The 24,503-nt window shown below is 40.1% G+C and overlaps 1 protein-coding gene across 2 annotated transcripts in view; it reads left to right on the top strand.

The window, feature by feature from the left end:
- ARHGAP6 (Rho GTPase activating protein 6) overlaps positions 1-24,503 on the top strand; it is a 444,961-nt gene that overhangs the window by 391,011 nt on the left and 29,447 nt on the right. For both annotated transcript variants that reach the window (XM_069757660.1, XM_069757661.1), the window contains exons 6-10: positions 859-914; positions 3,515-3,665; positions 10,368-10,516; positions 12,335-12,514; positions 22,350-22,447. In XM_069757660.1, coding sequence (XP_069613761.1) covers positions 859-914; positions 3,515-3,665; positions 10,368-10,516; positions 12,335-12,514; positions 22,350-22,447 — 634 coding nt within the window. The remainder of the gene's footprint in view (positions 1-858; positions 915-3,514; positions 3,666-10,367; positions 10,517-12,334; positions 12,515-22,349; positions 22,448-24,503) is intronic.

Raw genomic sequence — 24,503 nt, 5'->3', positions numbered from 1 at the left:
CCCCACATGTACTCAGGCTGGCTAGTAGCTGTAAATCATGCAGCTGAGTCAACAAAAACAAAATCTCCGAACAGTTACAAATACTCGGAGACCACCTGAGCATGCTCGGGAAAACCCGAGCAACGAGTATACTCGCTCATCACTATTCCTTAGCTATGGAAGGGTCTCAGCAGTAGACATACGAGGACATTTATCATTTTCTTTTTTTATTCTTCCACCATTTTTAAAGTGGGCCTCTAGAGAGAGAAAAAATGTAGTTCAATCTTTATTCTGACTAAACTCTGCCAGTTTTTATATGTAACTTCATGTGATTTTACTATTTTTTACCGTGACCTTACATCATAGGACTGTTGCCTCTGAGTGCTCCACTACCCTTCTGAGGTGCCATATCAGAAATAAGTGACTTGTGTGCTTATTATTCAAGCCAGCCCCCTGACCACGACTTATCACAGTTGGTCAAGGAACTGGCTAGCATTAGCAGCAAGACCACAGGCCAGCCCCTAATTTCTGCCGTAATGAGGGGGAGTAATGAGGTCACAACAAGAAGTAGTAAAAATCACATGAAGTTACATATAAAAATAGACAGAGGGGTTTGTGCCTTTTTAGTTTTAGCCAGAATGTAGATTGAAATGCATTTCTCTCTCTCTGGAAATCCACGACAGGATGCAATAAATACAGGCTTTCTAAACGACTATTATTGGGATATTTCCGTATGGAACTTTGTAACACTACATTTTCTATCCTAGTGTGTTTTTACCTTAAACAGTAGACATTTTTTTGCTTTTGTGTTCAAATTTTAAAATCCTGAGAAGAAATTTAACAGAATTAAAAATATACTTACAGAATTCTCTCTCTTAGGTTTACAGACTGTTGGGATCTTTAGAGTTGGAAGTTCCAAAAAAAGAGTACGGCAGGTAAGCTATTATCGTGTACATCACTTTTATTACAACTCATCAATAACACAAAACATTTTTTTAAACTTTACATTTGGTTTAATCAGATGAGAACATTTTCTTTTTTTTTATTTGAGATCATCAATTTTATTATCAGTAAAAATGCATTAAAGGTATTTTCAGGCTTTTACATAGGACTTCAATATGTTCTTGGTAGTACAGTGATCTGCTACTGACTGCTGCTGACTTGCACATCACATTGAAAGAGAAAACCGGTTATGGACACACATTTCTACCCCCAATATGCTAAGTATATTCCTATTTAGAGATGAGTGAATTGTTTCATTGCAATCAAATTTGAGTTGAATTTGATGAGATTTTTTTTACAAGAAATGCTAGAAAAATGCCAGCCATATTCTAATCATTTGCAAAAGACTGTATCAGCTACATGATGCTGACATGACCTTAGGTCCGACCATTCCACTTAGGCGTCCCAATAATGCCGTGCAGTAATCACATCACACTGAATAGCAAAGCCAATCATGAGGGCTATTATAGCCGGAATAAAAGCTTAATCAGGGAATGCAGCAGTCATTTTAGGGTGATTTAAAATAGTGAGAGGACATTACAGAACATAGCTCAGTAATAGAGATGGGACCGGAAAACCCTAAAACAATGGACAAATACTCCCGCCAGTCAGGTATTACACAACATCATTGAAGATGATAAGTATAGTAGTCTGTGAATAATGCAGAAATTGAATTAATAGGGAGATAGAAGAGTTGCCTTGCTGCAGTGCAAGAGCCAGTTTGATTGATCAGTGATGTGGTGCAGCAGGTATCTGTCCTATTGCTTTTGAATTACAATTACACATTTTTTTCCATTTTTCATACTCTTGAAAGCAGCAACAAGATAGCACAATTTTTTTTATAGAACATAAATGTGAAATTAGTATTAGTCAGTGTGTTTGCTTGTCACAAACCACTATACTAAGTTTTTGTATTTGTGTAATCTTTGGTGTGAATGGGGAAATAATTATTTAGCTAAAAATACAAAATAAAATTCAACAAAATCCAGACCTAAAACCATTTCTGCATTCTACTTCGCAAAGTGTGAGTGCCACAAACCGTTTTCTGTTTTACCAGACAAATTTTACATATGTCGACCAATTTTACACCACTACAGAACCCTGTTGGAAGTGCTATCTTTTGGTTCCGCACCTATCTGACAGTTCTCATGACATCATTTTTAGGAATGGGGTTGGATTTTGTGTAATAAATAAATAAATAAATAATTGGGGTTGAATAGATTGACAAAATTTAATTGTAGTGTTTCATAAAAATTTATGGAAAAAGTGGCAGTGGCAATAGATGTGGTAGCATAAAAAAACTCATACCATGGGTAAGAACGTGGGAGCCACTACCAGCAGTAGAAGCTTCACCAACACTACTGGCATCAGCCGTCTGGGCAGTACAAACCGTAAGCCTCAATTACCTCCAGAAAGTGGAGGGCATTAGAAGGGATATTTGGGACTTTAAAAAAAACAAAAATGTATCTAAGCGCTAACAAGCAGGTAATTGCAACTTACCTGCCTGTTGTGTCCGGCACCGTTCTTCCCCAGCACAGAGCGGTCACAGACCACTCCTGCTGGGGATTCAGAAGCCTCTGCTGACGTTACGTATACAGAGCGAGGCTTCTTTTCTACACCGCTCTGGCAACAGGGCGGGACTTCCGACATCATTCTGACTGACAGCTGGATTTTAAATCTCCCCCACCACTCTTTCCCCCAATTAAAAATAGTGATGTTAAAAAAAAAAAAAAAGCCCATGTGACATGACCATGTTCATAAGTCAGCTGTATCAAAATATAAAATTAACTCAACCGCAAAGAGAAAATAAAATAAAGTAAATGCCAAAATGTATATATTTTTGGTTGCAGCAATGCTGCAAAAAATCTTGTAAAAATGTAGTAAGTAACCCAAATTAATAGCAATAAACAAAATGGCTTGACCCGCAAAAAACAAACCCTCAGGGACATCCATAGAATGAACAACGAAAACTTTACAGGTATTGGAATATGGCAAAACAATTAAAAAATGTTCAGTTTTTTTCACTACTAAAATAATAAGAGAATGGATAAGTTTGGTATTGCTATGCTCATACTGACCTGGACAATCATGATGCCAGGTCATTGGTACCAAACAATTTGTCAATAAAGCTATTCTAAACAAAAAAAAAACAATATCAGAATCGTGGGTTGTTTTTTTTGCAATTTCATCGCACTAGGAATTTTTTTTCCTGTAAAATTAATGGAAATCGCTCAAACTTACAGCTTGACTTGCCAAAAACAAGCCCTCATATGTCTATGCGAATAGAAGAATAACAAAGTTATGGCTTTTGGAAGAAGGAAATTGGCCAAGATGGGAAGGGGTTAAAAAGAAAAAAGATGGCCTTTTCCTAGTGCAAGTTGATCATATTTGCACTTTTTCTTCTGCAGTCTACATCATGGTAGATCCCCGAGCACTGATCTGCTGTAGTTTGTCTCTCTGTGCTTGGATAATAGCAAGCTGTAGTGTGCTTGGTTAGTTACTTGACATAATGAGATTTTCTTCTGCTTTTTAGCTCCGTGAAGAGTTTGACCGTGGTGTCGATGTAGTTCTAGAAGAAGAACACAGTGTTCATGATGTTGCTGCCTTGTTAAAGGAATTTCTCAGAGATATGCCTGATCCACTTCTGAGCCGAGAGCTTTATACGCCTTTTATACATACCATAAGTACGATTTTATATGTTCCTTCTTACTATTAAAATAAAGCGCTATTTACGTCCGCGCTTATCACTAGAGCCCCTTTGTTTTAGAAAAATATCACTGCATAAATTGCTATTTTTCCAACTAAATTGAGAAATATGTCTTTGTTTCAGATGTAAACTGAGCTTAATACATTTTATATCTCTTTACATACTGTGTATATGTTGTACAACGCCACAACCTGAGAACCGAGCCTCACCGGCAAGAAGAGACAGATGATAAAAATATGTTAAAATGTTTCATTTTATTTGAAAAAATATATAAAAAGATGTTCAATAAAAAAACAGGGAAAACCTCAGCTTTCACGCAAGATATGGAACGAAATCCCTAGCGAAACAATATGTAGGGCACAGGTTATTCTTCTGATATCTAATGCTGCAATTTAGATACTCTGAATCAAATGTAATAAAATGTAATAAGATTGTAAAGTGCTGTGCAGATCCTTATCATAGCCAGGTATTGCTGTCTAAATATAGAGTGTTGCAATGAACACATGAGGAGCAAAATCTATGTGGATTTTAAATAAATGCAAATCCGCTTGGTGCAAAGTGCCGAGTGCAGTCATAGATTTTACATGTAAGTCATTGACAATTGAGTTGCAGCAAAGAAAGGATCTTGTGAACTTACAGTTTAATCATGGGATCATAGCCACTTGTGTGTAGCAATCCGACGCCGCCGTTTCACCAGTGCTTCCTCCAAGGGACTTCTCATGTTTTCACTGCAACACTCAATATTTAGACCGCAATAACTGGATATGATAAGGATCTGCACTGCACTTTACCATTTGCTACATATTATTACATTTGATTGAGCATCTAAATTGCAGCATTAGATATTAGAAGAAAAACCTCTGTCCTACACATTGTTTCGCTAGGGATTCATCCCATATCTTGTGTGATAGCTCAGGTTTTGACATATTCTTAGCATCTATCTCTTCTCGCCTGTGAGGCTCGGTTCTTAGTGTATGGTGTCGTATATATTTTGAAGTGGTGTGTCCCAATGGTATACAAGGACAAATGTGTTCATTTATGTTTGTATTGTGTGTGTGTGTGTATATATATATATATATATATATATATATATATATATATATATATATATATATATATATTTTACACACACACACACACCAAAAGTCTGTATTTTCATGACTATGAAAATTGTACACTCACACTGGAGGCATCAAAACTATGAATTAACACATGTGGAATTATATACTTAGCAAGAGTGTGAAACAACTGAAATTATGTCTTATATTCTAGGTTCCTCAAAGTAGCCACCTTTTGCTTTGATGACTGCTTTGCATTCTCTTGGCATTCTCTTGATGAGCTTCAAGAGGTAGTCACTGGGAATGGTCTTCCAACAATCTTGAAGGAGTTCCCAGAGATGCTTTACACTTGTTGGCCCTTTTGCCTTCACTCTGCGGTCCAGCTCACCCCAAACCATCTTGATTGGGTTCAGGTCTGGTGACTGTGGAGGCCTGGCGTAGCACCCCATCACTCTCCTTCTTGGTCAAATAGCCCTTGCACAGCCTGGAGGTGTGTTTGGGGTCATTGTCCTGTTGAAAAATAAATGATGGTCCAACTAAATGCAAACCGAATGGAATAGCATGCTGCTACAAGATGCTGTGGTAGCCATGCTGGTTCAGTATGCCTTCAGCTTTGAATAAATCCCCAACAATGTCACCAGCAAAGCACCCCAACACCATCCCACCTCCTCCTCCATGCTTCACGGTGGGAACCGGGCATGTAGAGTCCATCCGTTCACCTTTTCTGTGTCGCACAAACACACGGTGGTTGGAACCAAAAATCTCAAATTTGGACTCATCAGACCAAAGCACAGATTTCCACTGGTCTAATGTCCATTCCTTGTGTTCTTTAGCCCAAACAAGTCTCTTCTGCTTGTTGCCTGTCCTTAGCAGTGGGTTCCTAGCAGCTATTTTACCATGAAGGCCTGCTGCACAAAGTCTCCTCTTAACAGTTGTTATAATCACTAAGCAGATGTCCTGAAAAGTGGTAGGGAAGGACCAAAGAACTCACAATAACATAGTAACAACAATAGGTGGATAAACCATACCACAACTGAGTATAATCCTAAATATAATTTTTTATTACATAAAATAAGAATAAATAACAAACATAGTAAAATGAGAACAACTGGAAACCAATACCAGGACACAAAAGTGACCGGCACATAAAGCCAAAAAATAAAACTAAGTAGAAATTCAATGCCACATAAAAGTGCTTAGTGGAATATAATTAGACACAAATGTCAATATAAAGGTATTGCAGCTTCAATAATCATATACTTTAAGAACAATGCATAGTGCCTAAGACATCCACTGTACTATAAATATTCATGTTTTCACAATTTTAAGAAGTCATATCATTCAATAAAGTACATAGTGTCTATGATATGAAGGGCTTTAGTAAACCCTGAAGGTGCAAAATAAGACTGAACACCGAGGCATGTTATACTTACAAGGTAATAACAAGGCTGAGTGCCGGTAACAAGTTGGTCCCTGCCGCCCCAACAGCTGTTGTAGAGATGTGTCTGCTGCTAGAACAGTGTGTCATTGACCTGGTCTTTAATCTGAACTGCTGTTAATCTGCGATTTCTGAGGCTGGTGACTCAGATAAACTTAACCTCAGAAGCAGAGGTGACTCTTGGTCTTCATTTCCTTTGGCGGTCCTCATGTGAGCCAGTAGCGCTTGATGGTTTTTGCAACTGCACTTGGGGACACTTTCAAAGTTTTCCCAATTTTTCAGACTGACTGACCTTAATTTCTTTAAGTAATGATGGCCACTCGTTTTTCTTTACTTAGCTGCTTTTTTCTTTCCATAATACAAATTCTAACAGTCTATTCAGTAGGACTATCTGCTGTGTATCCACTTCTGCACAACACAACCAACCCCATTTATATAGCAAGAAATCCCACTTATTAAACCTGACAGGGCACACCTCTGAAGTGAAAACCATTCCCGGTGTCTACCTCTTGAAGCTCATCAAGAGAATGCCAAGAGTGTACAAAGCAGTCATCAAAGCAAAAGGTGGCTACTTTGAAGAACCTAGAATATAAGACATAACTTCAGTTTTTTCACACTTTTTTGTTAAGTATATAATTCCACATGTGTTAATTCATAGTCTTGATGCCTTCAGTGTGAATGTACAATTTTCATAGTCATGAAAATACAGAAAAATCTTTAAATGAGAAGGTGTGTCCAAACTCTGGTCTGATATATATATATATATATATATATATATATATATATATATATATATATATATATATATACATATACAGTTAGGGCCAGAAATATTTGGACAGTGACACAAGTTTTGTTATTTTAGCTGTTTACAAAAACATGTTCAGAAATACAATTATATATATATATATATATAATATGGGCTGAAAGTGCACACTCCCAGCTGCAATATGATAGTTTCCACATCCAAATCGGAGAAAGGGTTTAGGAATCATAGCTCTGTAATGCATAGCATCCTCTTTTTCAAGGGACCAAAAGTAATTGGACAATGGACTCTAAGGGCTGCAATTAACTCTGAAGGCGTCTCCCTCGTTAACCTGTGAAGTAGTTAAAAGGTCAGGGGTGGATTCCAGGTGTGTGGTTTTGCATTTGGAAGCTGTTGCTGTGAGCAGACAACATGCGGTCAAAGGAACTCTCAATTGAGGTGAAGCAGAACATCCTGAGGCTGAAAAAAAAGAAAAAATCCATCAGAGAGATAGCAGACATGCTTGGAGTAGCAAAATCAACAGTTGGGTACATTCTGAGAAAAAAGGAATTGACTGGTGAGCTTGGGAACTCAAAAAGGCCTGGGCGTCCACGGATGACAACAGTGGTGGATGATCGCCGCATACTTAATTTGGTGAAGAAGAACCCGTTCACAACATCAACTGAAGTCCAGAACACTCTCAGTGAAGTAGGTGTATCTGTCTCTAAGTCAACAGTAAAGAGAAGACTCCATGACAGTAAATACAAAGGGTTCACATCTAGATGCAAACCATTCATCAATACCAAAAATAGACAGGCCAGAGTTAAATTTGCAGAAAAACACCTCAAGAAGCCAGCTCAGTTCTGGAAAAGTATTCTATGGACAGATGAGACAAAGATCAACCTGTACCAGAATGATGGGAAGAAAAAAGTTTGGAGAAGAAAGGTAACGGCACATGATCCAAGGCACACCACATCCTCTGTAAAACATGGTGGAGGCAACGTGATGGCATGGGCATGCATGGCTTTCAATGGCACTGGGTCACTTGTGTTTATTGATGACATAAGAGCAGACAAGAGTAGCCGGATGAATTCTGAAGTGTACCGGGATATACTTTCAGCCCAGATTCAGCCAAATGCTGCAAAGTTGATTGGACGGCGCTTCATAGTACAGATGGACAATGACCCCAAGCATACAGCCAAAGCTACCCAGGAGTTCATGAGTGCCAAAAAGTGGAACATTCTGCAATGGCCAAGTCAATCTCCAGATCTAAACCCAATTGAGCATGCATTTCACTTGCTCAAATCCAGACTTAAGACGCAAAGACCCACAAACAAGCAAGACCTGAAGGCTGCGGCTGTAAAGGCCTGGCAAAGCATTAAGAAGGAGGAAACCCAGCGTTTGGTGATGTCCATGGGTTCCAGACTTAAGGCAGTGATTGCCTCCAAAGGATTTGCAACAAAATATTGAAAATAAAAATATTTTGTTTGGGTTATGTTTATTTGTCCAATTACTTTTGACCTCCTAAAATGTGGAGTGTTTGTAAAGAAATGTGTACAATTCCTACATTTTCTATCAGATATTTTTGTTCAACCCTTCAAATTAAACGTTACAATCTGCACTTGAATTCTGTTGTAGAGGTTTCATTTCAAATCCAATGTGGTGGCATGCAGAGCCCAACTCGCGAAAATTGTGTCACTGTCCAAATATTTCTGGCCCTAACTGTATATATATATAATATATATATATATATATATATATATATATATATATATATATACATAAATACGTACGTACGTACGTACGTACGTACGTACGTACGTACATACATACATAGAGGAACAGCACGAGAAAAATATACCGTAAAGCGTGCACGCTTCCCTGATCAGCATTCCAATGTCCTTTTTTTTACATCTTTTTGTGCAGTTTCGCTTTTTGTTTAATATATATATATAGACCTCCCGTTTACTATTGTGTGGCATCAGGACATGTGAGAGGTGAGGTGGATAAAGTGTTTTATTATTTTGTAAGCCTTTTGCTCACATCCACTTTTTATTCTTTGAGGCCTGGAATGACCTCAAAGGATAATAAATTTATTTTCAGTGTTTTTTTTTTTGGACAGATTTATTCAGCCTGAAACAGATCTGCAGGCTGAATCGAACAAATCTGCTCTAAATGAATTTCAGCAGATTTGTTTATCTGTAGCATGAACCACTGCATACTGGGGACACCCCACAAGACCTGCAGTTATAAATATGCTCTGACCCAGTCACTTAGCCGTTCATTTGCCCATTTCCTTTCAAGACAAAAACGCATTCAAGAGCTGATCGTTCACTTACTGCCTAATATAGCCCAACTCTTGCCATTATAAGGAATCTGTCACCAAGTTTTTTGCCACGTAACCTGAGCAGCACCATGTAGAGACAGAGATCCTCATTTTCCAGAGCTGTGTCAATAACTGGGCTTGAATGCTGTAGTTTTGATAAAATAAATGTTTTATCAGCAGGAGATTATAACTTAAGAAATAGTAAACCTGCTGCCATGTAGTCCATCATATTACTGAGCTCTTCATAACCCCGCTCATACAACTGATTGGTAGTTTTCTGCCTATGCACAGTGTACACAGAAAGTTGTTAATGATGTGGGCGAGGTTATACAAAGTTTAGCTTTCAGAACACTGCTAGATGAGCAGCAGATCAAACTGGAATTGTACAAAAAAAATACAAAACACAGTGCAGTAAGTAACACAATGTTGGAATTGGGTTCTCTGTCAGTACCGTAAGGAATAATATGGGTGAGACCATGTTACAGTATTCGGTCAGCATTTTACATCAGTGGTTCAAAGCCAAAACCAGGAGTGGAACAATTGACGGAAAAGTATAATAGAAACACGTCACCACTTCTGCATTTATCACCCACTCCTGGTTTTGGCTTACAAATACTGAGGTAAAATACTGACCAAATGCTGAACAAGTGAACGTGGCCTGAGGGTGATGGTAGTGCTCACCTGTAGGGGTTATTGTATGGACAAACCACCTGTTAAAGCCTGATGTGCTATAGCTGCAGCCCCGTAACCAGAGGAGAGATAGCAGTTTGGCAAAGTGGAGATTATCACGATGTGCGGGCAGTGCTCATGTAAAGGATGAGATCCCGAGAGTATAAGCAAGGTTCTTTATTCAGACCAACGCGTTTCGACCTTTCTCAAGATACAAAACACCAAGTCTCTACACCTCTATATCATGTAGCTCTCAAACAGGGTGGCGAAAACCTGGTGACAGATTCCCTTTCCAAGATAATCCGGGTTATTAGTGGTATTAATATTATTCTGATGGTATATGTTCTAAATGCTTTTTTTCTGTGTGAACAATAACCGGACAGTAAGCATATAAGCATTCTTCTACTCCCGTGTACTTCCCATACTTGTATCTATATTTACAGTGTTAGATCTTGAAGATCAGCTGGCCGCCCTGCAGCTCCTCCTTTACCTCCTACCTCCTTGTAACTGTGATACTCTACATAGACTGTTACAGTTCCTGTCTACTGTAGCTAGCCATGCAGAAGGCGCCATTGATAAAGATGGGCAAGAGGTGAGAGAACGATATTTTCTTGCTTTTATAAAAACAATCTGATATTCTATAAATAAATAAGTAAATTTACATTACGATAACGAATTAAAAAGGAATCAACAAAGAGTTGTCCACTACTCACACAACCCCTTCTCAATCACTCTGTTTCCCCAAGTGAAATAATGGCTATGCTCACCTCTGGTGCGGGCGCCTTTCCTGAGGTGTCGGCACTGGCTCTCAGGTGACATTATGTCACACGGCCACTTCACTCTCCCCTCCTTCAGACAAATCGAACATCCAGAGGATGAGAGAGTAACCTTGCCTGCAATGGTGGTGACTATAAGTGTTATTATTATTCTTCATGGGAACATTGCGATTGAGAAGTGGTTGTCCTAGTAATGGACATCCCCTTTAAGGAAATCTGAAAAAAGTCACAATGAAATAAACCATTCACAACATCTCTCTAAAGATATGAACTGTAATTAGGACTTTATGAATCATTAACGAATCTTATTAGGAGAGGTGGACATGCTCAAACCTTAATGACACTTTAACCCCTTAGCACCCGAACCTTTTTTCGGTTTTGCGTTTTTGTTTTTTGCTCCCCTTCTTCCCAGATCCATAACTTTTTTTTTTTTTTACTTTCCATCAATATGGCCATGTGGGGGCTTATTTTTTGCGGGACGAGTTGTACTTTTGAACGACACCATTGGTTTTTACTGTGTCGTGTACTAGAAAACGGGAAAAAAAATCTAAGTGCGGTGAAATTGCAAAAAAAAAGTGCAATCCCACACTTGTTTTTGTTTGGCTGTTTTACTAGGTTAACTCCATGGGAGTCTAGAAGCTGCCAAAACCCGGTCAGCTCTGCTACATATAGGCAATGATCAGATCGCCTCTATGTAGAAGAATTCTCACTTGCTATGAGCGCCGACCACTGTGTGGCGCTCGCAGCAATCCAGCAGTGACAACCATAGAGGTCTCCATGAGATCTCTGGTTGTCATGCCAATGAACCGGTGACCCGCAATCACGTGACGATGGCTGGAAGCACGAGTTAAATGCTGCCGTCAGTGTTAGACAGCGGCATTTAATGGGTTAATAGCCACTGGTGGATCGCAATTCCACCCATGGCTATTCCAGGCACAAAACAGCTGACATGTACCGGGAAAGATGTGGGCTCACCGCTGGAACCCACATCAAAGGGAGGGAGTCCGACATCAGCGTACCATTATGCCCGATGTCGGAAAGGGGTTAAAGGAAACCATGACTGTATCTCATGACAAAAGCAATTAACCCTGACAAAGGACTAGGAGAATATGCTTAACTTTGAATTGTTTCCGGCATTTTAAGTTTCACTGGGGGCTACAAGGTGACTTTGGGCTCCAAATAGTCAAAGAGTACTCTGTGTAGCTGCGACCTCCAGGGTAGCGCAAGGACCTCCAGGGTAGCGTGACCTTAAGGGTAGGGCGACCTTCAGGGTAGCGCCACCTCCAAGTTGAAAAAATGTTATCTGCTTGAATTTTCTGCAACTCCTTCATCCTAGTAGGTAGCAGTGGCCCATAACTATTTGTGCCGTGGTGAACGTTTCTATATAGCCCCAGCCTTACACTATGCTAGAGTTAGGTTTTTCAAAGCCATACATACTATATTAAACAGTAAATAGGCACCCGCAGTGTATATGTCAGATACACAGAGATACATTCAAGCTGTATAAATGTCCTTTTAATATGTCTAACCCTAGAAATAGGCTGTGCTTCTCTAGAGCTAAGAAAGTTGCTCATAAAAATTCTATTTTGTGCATTTTGCTCATGTTCTGATCTATCTAACGTGATTTTTATTAGATTACTGGGAACAAAATGACTTCATTAAACCTGGCAACAATTTTTGGGCCTAATTTGTTGCACAAGCAGAAGTCGTCTGACAAAGAGTTTACAGTTCAAAGTACTGCCAGGGCCGAAGAGAGTACGACCATTATCTCTGTGGTACAGAAGATGATTGAAAATTACGAAAATCTTTTTATGGTAAGTAAATAATTTAGTCATCCCTAAATCTGTAAAAAGGTTTGTGTATGAAAACCTGACAGTTTTTCTAAAGCATCAGATTAGTTTTCATCGTTTTGGTTGCATACTATTATGTTAGGATGGCAGCTTATTCATATGTTTATGTTCATTAAGTACATATTTTAACTTTGAATTAACGTCACTTTGAAATAGTAACATGGGATTCCCTGCTTTATTTTACAAGATATTCAACTTTAAAATATGTAAATATATGGATGATTATTTGTTTATGGCAGTATTCTCATCTTATATGGAAATGTCGTTATTATAATGGAAACTGCATTCATTAGTACCAGACATTATATCCACAAAATAATAATACTGATATATTCATAACTGATTTACCTACATTTAATAAAACCGTGATAAAAAAAAACACCCAGCCCCTAAAATGTCAGAAATATGAATCCTACAAATATGGAGCACCATAAATTTATAACACATTAAAATGTAGTTATTATTCATTTAGAATGACAGTAAAATAATAGGAAGCAAATTGTAATGACTAAAGTTGATGTGTACAAAAATATAAACATGAAAAGTACAGTAATGTGAAAAGATTTGCATGACCCAATCTATCAGCCACGACAACAATTTGTGGCTGCTGGATGTTAGCCATGAGAACCACCCACCTACCTAACTACCTACCTAATGACATCAGCAGATTTCGATCAGCCGGCCTGGCGCAACATCTCATGTGCATCTTGCTAGAACAATGACTTTGAACTAAGCCAGCACATCAAAAGAAGAGTCGGAGATGCTGTCTGGTAAGAGGCGGTCCTCGCTGCTCTCATACAGCAGCCACAGATTACTGTAGGCACTGCCAGCATTGATGGATCATGCCGTATGAATTAATTCGCATAAACTCTAGTGAGGACACAATATTTCCTTAAATTAAGTTATATTTCACCTGGTGAGGTGGATCGTCAGGGCCCTTAATGAGCAGTTTTTTGTGTAGTTTCGTGGACAGATGACATGGCACTAAAATGCTCGGGTGCTCGTTACTCGAATCGAGCATTTTTGACTGCTCGGGTGCTCGACTAAAGTAACAAGTATAATGAAGGTCAGTGGGAAACTCGAGTATCTTTCCTGCAGACCCTTCCAGGAAGTCTGGAGGGGTCATTAAAATTGCTGAAATGGTTGGAAAAAGTGCTCAAATGCGATGGGAACAGGGTGGGTAAGATGCCTTCATGCATCTCTGATTCCCAGGTCACTGCTGGGAAAAATGTTGTCAGACATTGTTCCTCGGAACAATGTTGTCAGTGTTATGGACTAACAGTAAAAAATTTAAACATAAGATAAAATTGATTTTACAGGAAAAAAAAATAGGAAACATTATTTCCAGTATAATGACTTGTATACAAGGCAAATAAAAAAAAAAGAGAAAAGAAAAAATGCCTCCTTCAACCATTAGGCTATGTGTGAAAAACACAAAAATGCTGAAAGAATTGACATGTTACTACTTTAAAAAATGCAGCAGTTTTCCATTTCAGTAAGGGAAAAAAAAGGAATAACAAATCCTGTGCATGAGATTTCTGAAATTGTTTCCCATTTGTAAGGAGTGGGACTCCTTGACTGGGAAGTGTATGGACTATGTCCAAGGGCTTCCAAAATTTTCACCCTGGATCTCAAGTAGAGTAATGTCTCAGAAAACCTTTACATTTAGAAGGAGTGGGTTTTTCATGGCCAATAACAAGGGGTCCTGGTTTTGAGGCCATGAATAGTACAGCTGGCATAACAAGGACCTTCAGACATCTGACTCCGATTTTGCTCCAACTAAGTTTGACGGCAGTTCTTCCTGTGCCGGCCCAGGCAGCCCAGAAGCTTCAAGTAGATTGAAGCAGGGGATTCAATACATTTTTTGCTTTTTTTGGAGACCCTTGTCAGTGAAAATTCATGAACCATGTGAGGGAAACTTCCCCATCCTGGGGAAAGAACACCACATGTCCTTTGTCCATTTATTCACACAAGACCTGCATCTAGGCCTTTCTGCCATTGTATGAATGCTTCTTTGTTTTTATTTTTCATGGATTTGAGGCAAATCGGAGTCTCGCAGGTCACATTCACTGCTCCCTCCATGTTTCAGTTGACTTTGTGGGTTTTTAGTGCCAACAGGGGCATATTAACTGATAGGCCCATTTGAGCGTGGCCCTAACTCATTAATTTCATTAAATGATACTTCCGTTTTTTTTACATGATCACTGTTATTTGTTGAATAACGGAGATCACTTGATCGGGGACCGTAAAAACCAACACTGATCATGTTCTCCAAGGCCTCAGTGATCCCTGGTAGCTGAAAACCCAGAGATATCCTGGCGCTGGGGGGTGCTATTCACTTATTTCTCAGCCCGTTTATAAACTGCACCATTAAAAGGTGTATCAATGGTCATTAAGTGGTCACTCAGAAGTGTGGAAAATATAAATAAATACATTTTATTAATATACTGTTATCAAGGTTGCGCCGATGTCCTGCAGTCGGCACTGGTTTTGTGTACCAGCAACTCTTTCTTCTGCTCCCTCTGTTGGAAATATGTACTGTATGATGGGAGCTGGCTCATTATAATGACTAGCCCAGCCAGTTGTATACACATGACAGACACAAGGAGGGGAAGGAATGTTTTCACGGTGTCAAAGCAAATTCGGAAATGGAGATGCCAGGGCTAGATACCTAGGCTGACAATGTGACATGGATGGAGACCTAAGGACGTACACGTTGAGTATTTGGTCAGTATTTTACATCACTATTTGGAAGCCAAAGCCAGGAATAGGTGAAAAATGCAAGTGGTGCATGTGTTTCTATTATACTTTCCCTCTCATTTTCCCACTCTTGATTTTGACTTGCATATACTGATGTAAAAACACTGACCAAATACTGAATATGTGAACGTGGCCTAATAATGAAATTATATTAGTATGTTGCATTCGTTTTTATTTTAAACACAACCTTTTTTAATACACTGCTGACACAGCTAAGCCGAATGCTTCTTTCGTTACTTTCCACCTGATGTTTTTAGCTAGGAAATTATAACAATGGGAAAACATTACTCAAGTATCTTTGATGTGAAGCCAAATACTTTAGTGTTTCCCATTATATGCTACGAATTGAAAATGGGCATAAATGAACAGTAATTAAAAATCAAATGACCGAATTGTCCAAAACATTACCTCAAACCTTATTTTTTCTGGTTATAGAAGGGTAATAATTAGAGATGGGTGAGCCCAAACAGTAAAGTTTGTGGTCCCCACCGAACACCTAGTGTTCATGCACGGCCCCATAACACGGATTTCTCCAGGAACTCCATGTTACTGTTCAAGTTCGGCATACCAAACAGTGGGTGTTTCCCATGCTGTCATCTGCATGACAGCAGGAGACACCAGCGGCTCTGATTGGCGGTAAGAACATTACTGAGAATTGAGGTTGCCACGCTGTCAGATGACAGCCATCAGCTGTGACTGGCAGTAAAAAGGTCCCGCTGGTCACAGGCATCAGCTAATGAAAATACTACTCTCATAAGCAGACACCTGCTGTCGCTGATAACAGTGAGAGCAGGCACTGCTGATGGGAATATTCATCATCTGGCGCCTGTGCTCTAGATTAAGAAATTATAAAAAAAATGACATGGGGTCTCTTTTATTTTTGATAACCAGCGCAGGCAAAACTGACAGGTGCAGGCTACAACCCTCAGCTGTCAGCTTTATCATGGCTGGCTATTAAGAATAGAGGAGTTCCACACCATTTGTATTTTTTAATTATTTAAATAATTAAAAAAAACCTGCATGGTGTCCCCCCCCATTTTCGACAACCAGCAAAGCTAAAGCTGGATGCTGGTATTTTCAGACTGGTAAGGGGTCATAGATATTGCCCCCCCAGCCTAAAAATAGCAACCTGCTGCCTCCTCAGAGAAGGCTCATCTATTAGATGTACCAATTCTGGCACTTTGCCCAACTCTTCCCACTTGCCCTGGTGTGGTGGCAAGTGGGGTAATAGTTGTGGGGTTGATATCGGCTGTTTTATGGCTGCTGGCATCAAGCCAACAGGTTCGTAATGAAGAAGTGTCTGTAAGATGCCCCCATTAATAACCGCACAGTTAGATTGGAAAAAAAGCACAGCCAGCATAAAAGCCTTTAATTGAAATATTTACAGACTCCTTTATTTGAAATAAAAAAGCACCATTATACTCACCTTTGTGCTTAATCTAATGAAGCCCATGTCACCTGTAAAAACACAGAAAATAATAAACAACCATGATACTCACCTTTACACCTAATCCTTTGATGCCCATGTCCCCTGTAAAAAAAAGGAAAATAATAAACAACCATATCCCTCACCTGACGGACCTGAAGATAACCGATACTGACCCATGATTATCGGGATAATTTGGAGAACGGTCTCATCAGTGACCGCTCTCCCCGCCAGCTGGCTCACACTGATTCAGGAGTGTAATCGCTCCTGCAGTGTGTAGCGCTGAGTTGCCTTGAGAAAGTTCACCAGATTTCAAAGCTGATGAACCCTGGTGACCTCACTTATGGCATCTTGCTGCATAAGAACTTTCTTACATGCAGACTATATGGGCGTGGCCTCAGACTCAGTGGCTGGACGTATGCAAATTTCATACTTTCAGTTACATGACCACCTGATCCTAGCACTGGAATCGGAGAATCCTCACAATGTGCAGAGCATGCAAAGCAACATAGAGTGACTGCAGTCTTGAAAATTAAGGCCGGACAACCCCTTATCTAATAAGAATTCTTCCTTGTTCAAAGTTTTGTCCTGTCTCCCCCACATGCAGACTCCCAGTTGGACATTTGGTGTATATAATTAAGTACCGTACACTACATTAGTTGTGGTGCACCTCACAGTATATGGTATCTTGTAGTAGTTATGTGAGCTGGAAATATTTTTCTTGTCTGTTATCATTATAAATGAACAGGTTTAACATTTTTCTTGTTGCAGGGAATGATTCTTGTTATTATTGGGGAGAACAGGGAGCTTCTGACATTATGCTGCTTAGATTTGGGGGCTGCCTAAAACACAGAAGTGGGGGATCTGGAAATATAAATTTTAATGTGTCATCTTTTTGTAACAAATGTAATTTGCGCGCAGGTCCCCTTAACACCTCCAGATTTGGATTTAAGGTTACTACTAGAGTCACCCGGTTGCTTTCCTCTTTACTTTTGTAATGTAGCAGGTGATTCCTTGATATTCTGGTGGCTCTTGCAATCTGGTTTTCAATTGTTCTTGGGTGGTATCCCTGATTCAAAAAGGTCTTTCTGAGGCCACCAAGGCATTTGTCTCTATTTGTAGGGTTGGAAGATATCCGATTGTATCTGATGGCCTGATTGTAGATAATAGTTTTTTGTGTGTTTTGGATGAAAACTGCTCCATTTAAGGTATGTGGATGGTCAACTGTCTTCTGGTACAGGGATGTCTCTATTTCATTGTTCTGTAGCTTGATGATGGTGTTCAAAAAGTTGATTTCAGTACAGGTGTAGTTGAGTGCAGGGCTGTGGAGTCAATAAGTCATACCTCCAACTCCTCAATTTCCCTGACTCTGACTACACAGCACTGGCTCACTACTGAGCATGTACATAACGTGCAGCACAGAGTCATCTCATCTGAAAGGCTAGATCCTTAGATCAGGAATAGGGCAGACATTTATAGGACATTTTATAACTTTCTCAAATTGTTATGAAAAAATTTACAGCACATCATGCATTGTACTACTGTACCCAATTTATTATATCTTTTAGGAGTTGGTCCATTTTATACCAACTACGACTCCCAACAAAATGGACCTCAAATTGCGACTCCACAGCCCTGGTTGAGTGTTAAATTGATTGTGGAATGAAACTAATTAGTGTTCATGGAATTTCTTCAGCTGTTAAATTGATTGTGGAATGAAACTAATTAGTGTTCATGGAATTTCTTCAGCTGTTGCTCAGACTCTGTCCAGATGATAAAAATATTCTTAATGTAACGATAGTCCAGAGGCCTGATGAGACAAGAGGTCAAAATGGCACTTTCAAGTATGACAATGACAAAATTTACATATTGTGGGGCATTTTACTCCCCATTGCTGTGCCAGTCTCCTGTAAATATAATGTTGTTATCAAATGCAAAGTAATTGTGGGTGAGGATGAATTTTATAAGCTTCAACTCAGTATCCGCATCAATTCCTATATTTATCATGAAGGATTTGCAGGCATTTAATCCATCCTGGTGTGGGATATTGGAGTACAAAGATTCCACATCCATGGTGGTCAGGATGGTTCCTTCTGTTAGAGGACATATTGCTGCTAGTTTATTCAAAAGGTCAGTTGAATCCTTAAAGTAACTGGGTGTATCCTTGCCCGGAGGTTTAAGTACACAATCTATGGTCCAGAAACGTGCTCAGTAAGGGTGCCCACGCATGAAATGATTGGTCTTCCTGGATTTCCAGACTTGTAGCTTTTGGGAAGCTTATATAATATCCCTATTCTTGGACTCACTGGTATCAGGTCGTCAGCTTTTATGGATCTCTCAGGCATACAAGAGACCAACTTGTTTAGTTCCTTGTAATAGTCCTGTGTAGGGTCTGACCCCAATTTTTGTAGAACGTGTGTCCATCAGTTGTTTGTGTGCTTCCTTCATGTAATCTGATTTGTTCATCCTGACTATTGCATCCTCCTTGTCTAAAGGTACCTTCACACATAACGATATCGTTAACGATATCGTTGCTTTTTGTGACGTAGCAACGATATCGTAAAGGAAATCGTTCTGTGTGACAGCGACCAACGATCAGGCCCCTGCTGGGAGATCGTTGGTCGCTGAGGAAAGTCCAGAACTTTATTTCGTCTCTGGACTCCCTGCAGACATTGCTGGATCGGCGTGTGTGACACCGATCCAGCGATGTCTTCACTGGTAACCAGGGTAAACATCGGGTTACTAAGCGCAGGGCCGCGCTTAGTAACCCGATGTTTACCCTGGTTACCAGCGTAAAAGTAAAAAAAAACAAACAGTACATACTTACCTACCGCTGTCTGTCCCCGGCGCTGTGCTTCTCTGCACTCCTCCTGCACTGGCTGGGAGCGTCGGTCAGCCGGAAAGCAGAGCGGTGACGTCACCGCTCTGCTTTCCGGCCGCTGTGCTCACAGTCAGTACAGGAGGAGTGCAGAGAAGCTGAGCGCCTGGGACAGACAGCGGTAGGTAAGTATGTAGCGTTTGTTTTTTTTTACTTTTACGCTGGTAACCAGGGTAAACATCGGGTTACTAAGCGCGGCCCTGCGCTTAGTAACCCAATGTTTACCCTGGTTACCCGGGAACCTAGGGATCGTTAGTCGCTGGAGAGCTGTCTGTGTGACAGCTCTCCAGCAACCAAACAACGACGCTGCAGCGATCGACATCGTTGTCGGTATCGCTGCAGCGTCGCTGAGTGTGAAGGTACCTTTAAGGTTTGATGATGATTTCTTTGTTGGTTTTCAAAGATTACATGGCTTTTGTCTCCTGGGCACTGATGTTGAATGTTTGTGTCTAAGATGGTGGATTTTACCAAATGTCTGAATGAGTCTATGTAGTTAACCAAATGAAGGGTGCGTCCAGGTAGAAGCATTCAATATGACCTCATCCTAGAAGAGATTCAAGATATATTTTTCCTGTAGTCTTACAGTAGATATACACTATGGGATATCTTCTGAACGCATACATTAAATGTAGGCTCTAAATGAGATGTGAAAAGTGCCTAACCTGTATTAACACTCCTAACAATGTAATAGCACTTTTCCAGCTTCTGTACTGGCTAAGATATGGTATTATACTGTGTAATGGTATTCTAGTACTCAGAAATATAAAGACTTAGATAGACTGTACAGGGTTACCAAAAGTAAAAATCATGTAAATACCCACATATTCTTTATTATTAAAATCAAAGGCAAATCATGCCACCAATCGTGACCAACCAAAAACAAACAAAAAAAGTGTTCAACCCAATTAAAATCTAGGGGTGATACTAGTAATCCCTGGATAGGAGCCTAGATATGCCCTACCTGCCAGCGGAGGTTGACACCCAAGGGGGGAACGTGTTGGCGCCCCCGCTCAACGATGACTAACCCTAGGGGCCCTGATAAACCCTGCAGGCACTAGTGAGACCCTCTACCCACAGACTGTAGGGCCTCTATCGCTAGACAAGAGAGTACTGTCCTAGGGAAAGCTAGCACCCAAAATAGACATAAAAACAATATGAACACATAAAGGGCAATATCCGGTGTCGTGGATGGTTGCTATCAGCAGATCATGGTAACCACTCAGGTGGCTGGTATTAAACATATATCCTCACCTTGTCCAGGGTTAGATGCACCCACAGAGGTTTTATATCTTGTGCCTTGGACCCTTACAATCAGGGGTCTATTTGGAATTTCAGGAAGACACACCTCATGATTCAAATACCGGGTATAAGGAGCATCACAGGTAGTGATACCAGGGTAGAGACCATACACGTACAGCACGAGTTTGATATATAGGTCATATACCCACCGCAGTTTGTTTCACTGCAGATACACCAGATACTCCATCTGTATATACACCCGGTAATAATACCTCATATCCTCAAAACATCAAGCGTGGAAACCATTGATACTCATCTGCATTTCAAGGAGCATCGCACACCATCTGCCCTTCTACTGTTAGCGCCTCAACGCGTTTCGAATACTCAGGCTCATCAGGAGGCCTGATGTAATGATAATTTGTGTCACAGAAAATTAGCTAATTTGGAGTATCTGGTGTATCTGCAGTGAAACAAACTGATATAAAACCTCTGTGGGTGCATCTAACCCTGGACACGGTGAGGATATATGTTTAATACCAGCCACCTGAGTGGTTACCATGGTCTGCTGATAGCAACCATCCACTACACCGGATATTGCCCTTTATGTGTTCATATTGTTTTTATGTCTATTTTGGGTGCTAGCTTTCCCTAGGACAGTACTCTCTTGTCTAGCAATAGAGGCCCTACAGTCTGTGGGTAGAGGGTCCCACTAGTGCCTGCAGGGTTTATCAGGGCCCCTAGGGTTAGTCATCGTGGAGCGGGGGCGTCAATACGTTCCCCACTAGGGTGTCAACCTCCGCTGGCAGGTATGGCGTATCTAGGCTCCTATCCAGAGATTACTAGTATCACCCCTAGATTTTAATTGGGTTGAACACTTGTTTTTGTTTGTTTTTGGTTGGTCACGATTGGTGGCATGATTTGCCTTTGATTTTAATAATAAAGAATATGTGGGTATTTACATGATTTTTACTTATTCTAGTACTCTTAATATATATCTAGTATGCCCGCAAGAATCAAATCACAGCTTTTCTTAAAGGATATGCAGACCTAGTTCAGCAGTACCATTGATCATGAATGGAGTGGAGACAAAGCATGTGCAACTCAGCCGCCATTTGGATGAGGGCTGCAAAGCCCAGTTCTTGGGGTTTCAGAGTTCCAATCTTAGCAATGATTGGATAAGCAAGTCATATTGTATACTATAGGAAGGGGAAAACATATTTTTTTAAATAACTCTTAGATTACACAGACATAAACTGTTAGATAACATATAGTTCTTGACACATTTTTCATATCAAAATCTCTGTCATATTGCAAGCAAGTTCCAATTGCTTTTTATGGGGCATAAGGTAGAAATATTGATCCAAGCATAACTAGATATAATTATATATGGCTGTTTAGAATAGTAGTTCTAAAAATTGGAGACTGTCGGAGATTGTCACATTGGGTATTGAATTACGTCCAACCTCATATATTCAATTTATCCTTTTTTAATATAGGTGCCTCCTGATTTACAGAATGAAGTTCTCCTTAGCCTTTTAGAAACTGATCCAGATGTAGTGGATTATCTACTTAGAAGAAAAGCTTCTCAGTCATCGTAAGTAAATATATTTACAGCTTATTTTAGAAATTTTCTGATGTTTGTTTTCTAGAAAAAAAATGCTTAATCATCTAAACAATATAATTCTGCTAAAAAGAAAAAGCCATGTGTGTACTTATACTGGGCCCCCAAAGTACAGAAAGAGAATTAAACTTCTATGCGGTTACAGTCAACTTGCTCTGTCACTTTCACTTGGGAACTGCCCAATTGTACCATGAATGCTCATTTACAGAACGCCACGACAGCAGCTATGACAGCAGCTATGAGAAATATCAGTTTTCTCTATACATTGTTTGAAACGTTCCCATTTGTTAGTGATATGCCATCATCATAACTAATGGTGTCACAAAACTATGATACAATAAAGTTGCTGGATTCTAACTGAATACAGGAAAAATGCAAAAAGTTTTAACAATACCAGCAAATCCTGTAGGTATTATATTTTAATACTTTATGATGATGATTCGTGGGGGTCTGACCTCAAGGACTCATGCCAGTCCTTAGAATAAAGTCTTGAGTAATTAAGTTCCTGCTCATGCTCTTTCTAAGGATCAGGATGGCCTGACCAATGTACGGTACTTAAAATGTAGAATTCTATATATGTCACAGGTTCAGTCATTATTCTCTTCTTTATTCTCACAAGACTGTGGGGTTGTGACATAGCAGCCCAAAGAAGAAACCTCCCTTAATTTCTACACTTCTTTACGGGCAAAAAGTGTAGTTACTCACCCGGTGTTTCTCAGAGCCCATGACAGCCCTACCAGAGAGAGGGGATCCGCCCTTCAGGGACAGGAAACCTATGGGATAAAAGGGCGGTACCTCTCCCCTGCATCAGTTTTGTTTACAGAGCATCAGAGGTCCTCCAGGTTAGTCATAACAACAAAAAAATATACAACTTTATCATATTGCTTAACAAGTGAACACCGTGTCTATATATAAAAAAAATACATTTTATACAAGGAATGTGCTCACCGCACACGTGATGAGGGGGGGAATAAGCAGGTGCTGTCATGGGCTCTGAGAAACACCGTTATCGGTGAGTAACTACGCTTTTCTCAGTTGCCCATGACAGCACTACCAGAGAGAATTGCAGAGATTATTGCTTAGGGAGGGACCACAGCCTGCAGAACCCTTCTTTCGAAGGTTAGGTCAGATGAAGAGGCTAGGTCTAAGCTGTAGTGTCTAAAAAAGGTTGAAGGTGATGACCAGGTGGCCGCCTTACAAATTTGATCTAATGGTACCTCCGACCTTTCGGCCCAGGAGGTCGCCATAGCCCTTGTAGAGTGGGCCTTCAGTCCCTGCGGAACGGCGTTCCCGGTGGATGAGTACGCCAAGGCTATCGCGTCTGTTACCCATCAAGCTATAGTGCCCTTAGAGGCTCTGAGTCCTTTTCTGGGTCCCTGGAAGCAGATAAAAAGAGACCCTTCCTTCCTATGCTGCTGGGTGGTTTTAATATTTTGAACTAGACACCTTTTCACATCTGGACATAGTGTGTGGAATTTCTCTTCCTTCTTATTCCTAGGGTCTGGACAGAAGGAAGGAAGGATTATTTCCTGAGACCTAGGGAATGTGGACGCAACTTTTGGTAGATAGGCAGGGTCTGTTTTTAGTATACCCTTATCGTCCAGGATTTGTGTAAAGGGAGGGTTTGCAGACAGGGCTTGAAGATCAGTTATCCTACGGGCCGATGTCAGGGCTATTAGGAGGGCCGTTTTAAGTGAAAGAATCCTAAGGGGTACTGATTCTATAGGCTCAAACGGGGTTTCTGTTAAAGCTGACAAGACTAAGTTCAAATCCCAGGTTGGTAATCTACATATAGTTACAGGTTTAGACCTTGCGGCTGCTCTGACAAACCGTATAACCCAAGGGATGGCCGCTATGTTTTCACAGTATAATGCTCCTAGAGCTGCTATCTGTACCTTTAATTAAGGTACTTACTAAAAGGCCTAGGTCTAACCCCTTTTGTAGAAATTCTAATATTTCAGCAACTGGGACCCCGTCTTGCAACCTTACCCCCGTGGAGGACACATTTTTTTTCCAGGTTTTGCCATAT

This window comes from Ranitomeya imitator, chromosome 3, assembly GCF_032444005.1.
Source record: "Ranitomeya imitator isolate aRanImi1 chromosome 3, aRanImi1.pri, whole genome shotgun sequence".
NCBI lineage: Eukaryota > Metazoa > Chordata > Amphibia > Anura > Dendrobatidae > Ranitomeya > Ranitomeya imitator.
Note: the sequence above shows the minus strand (reverse complement) of the source record. Positions and strands in the feature narration are given on the sequence as shown.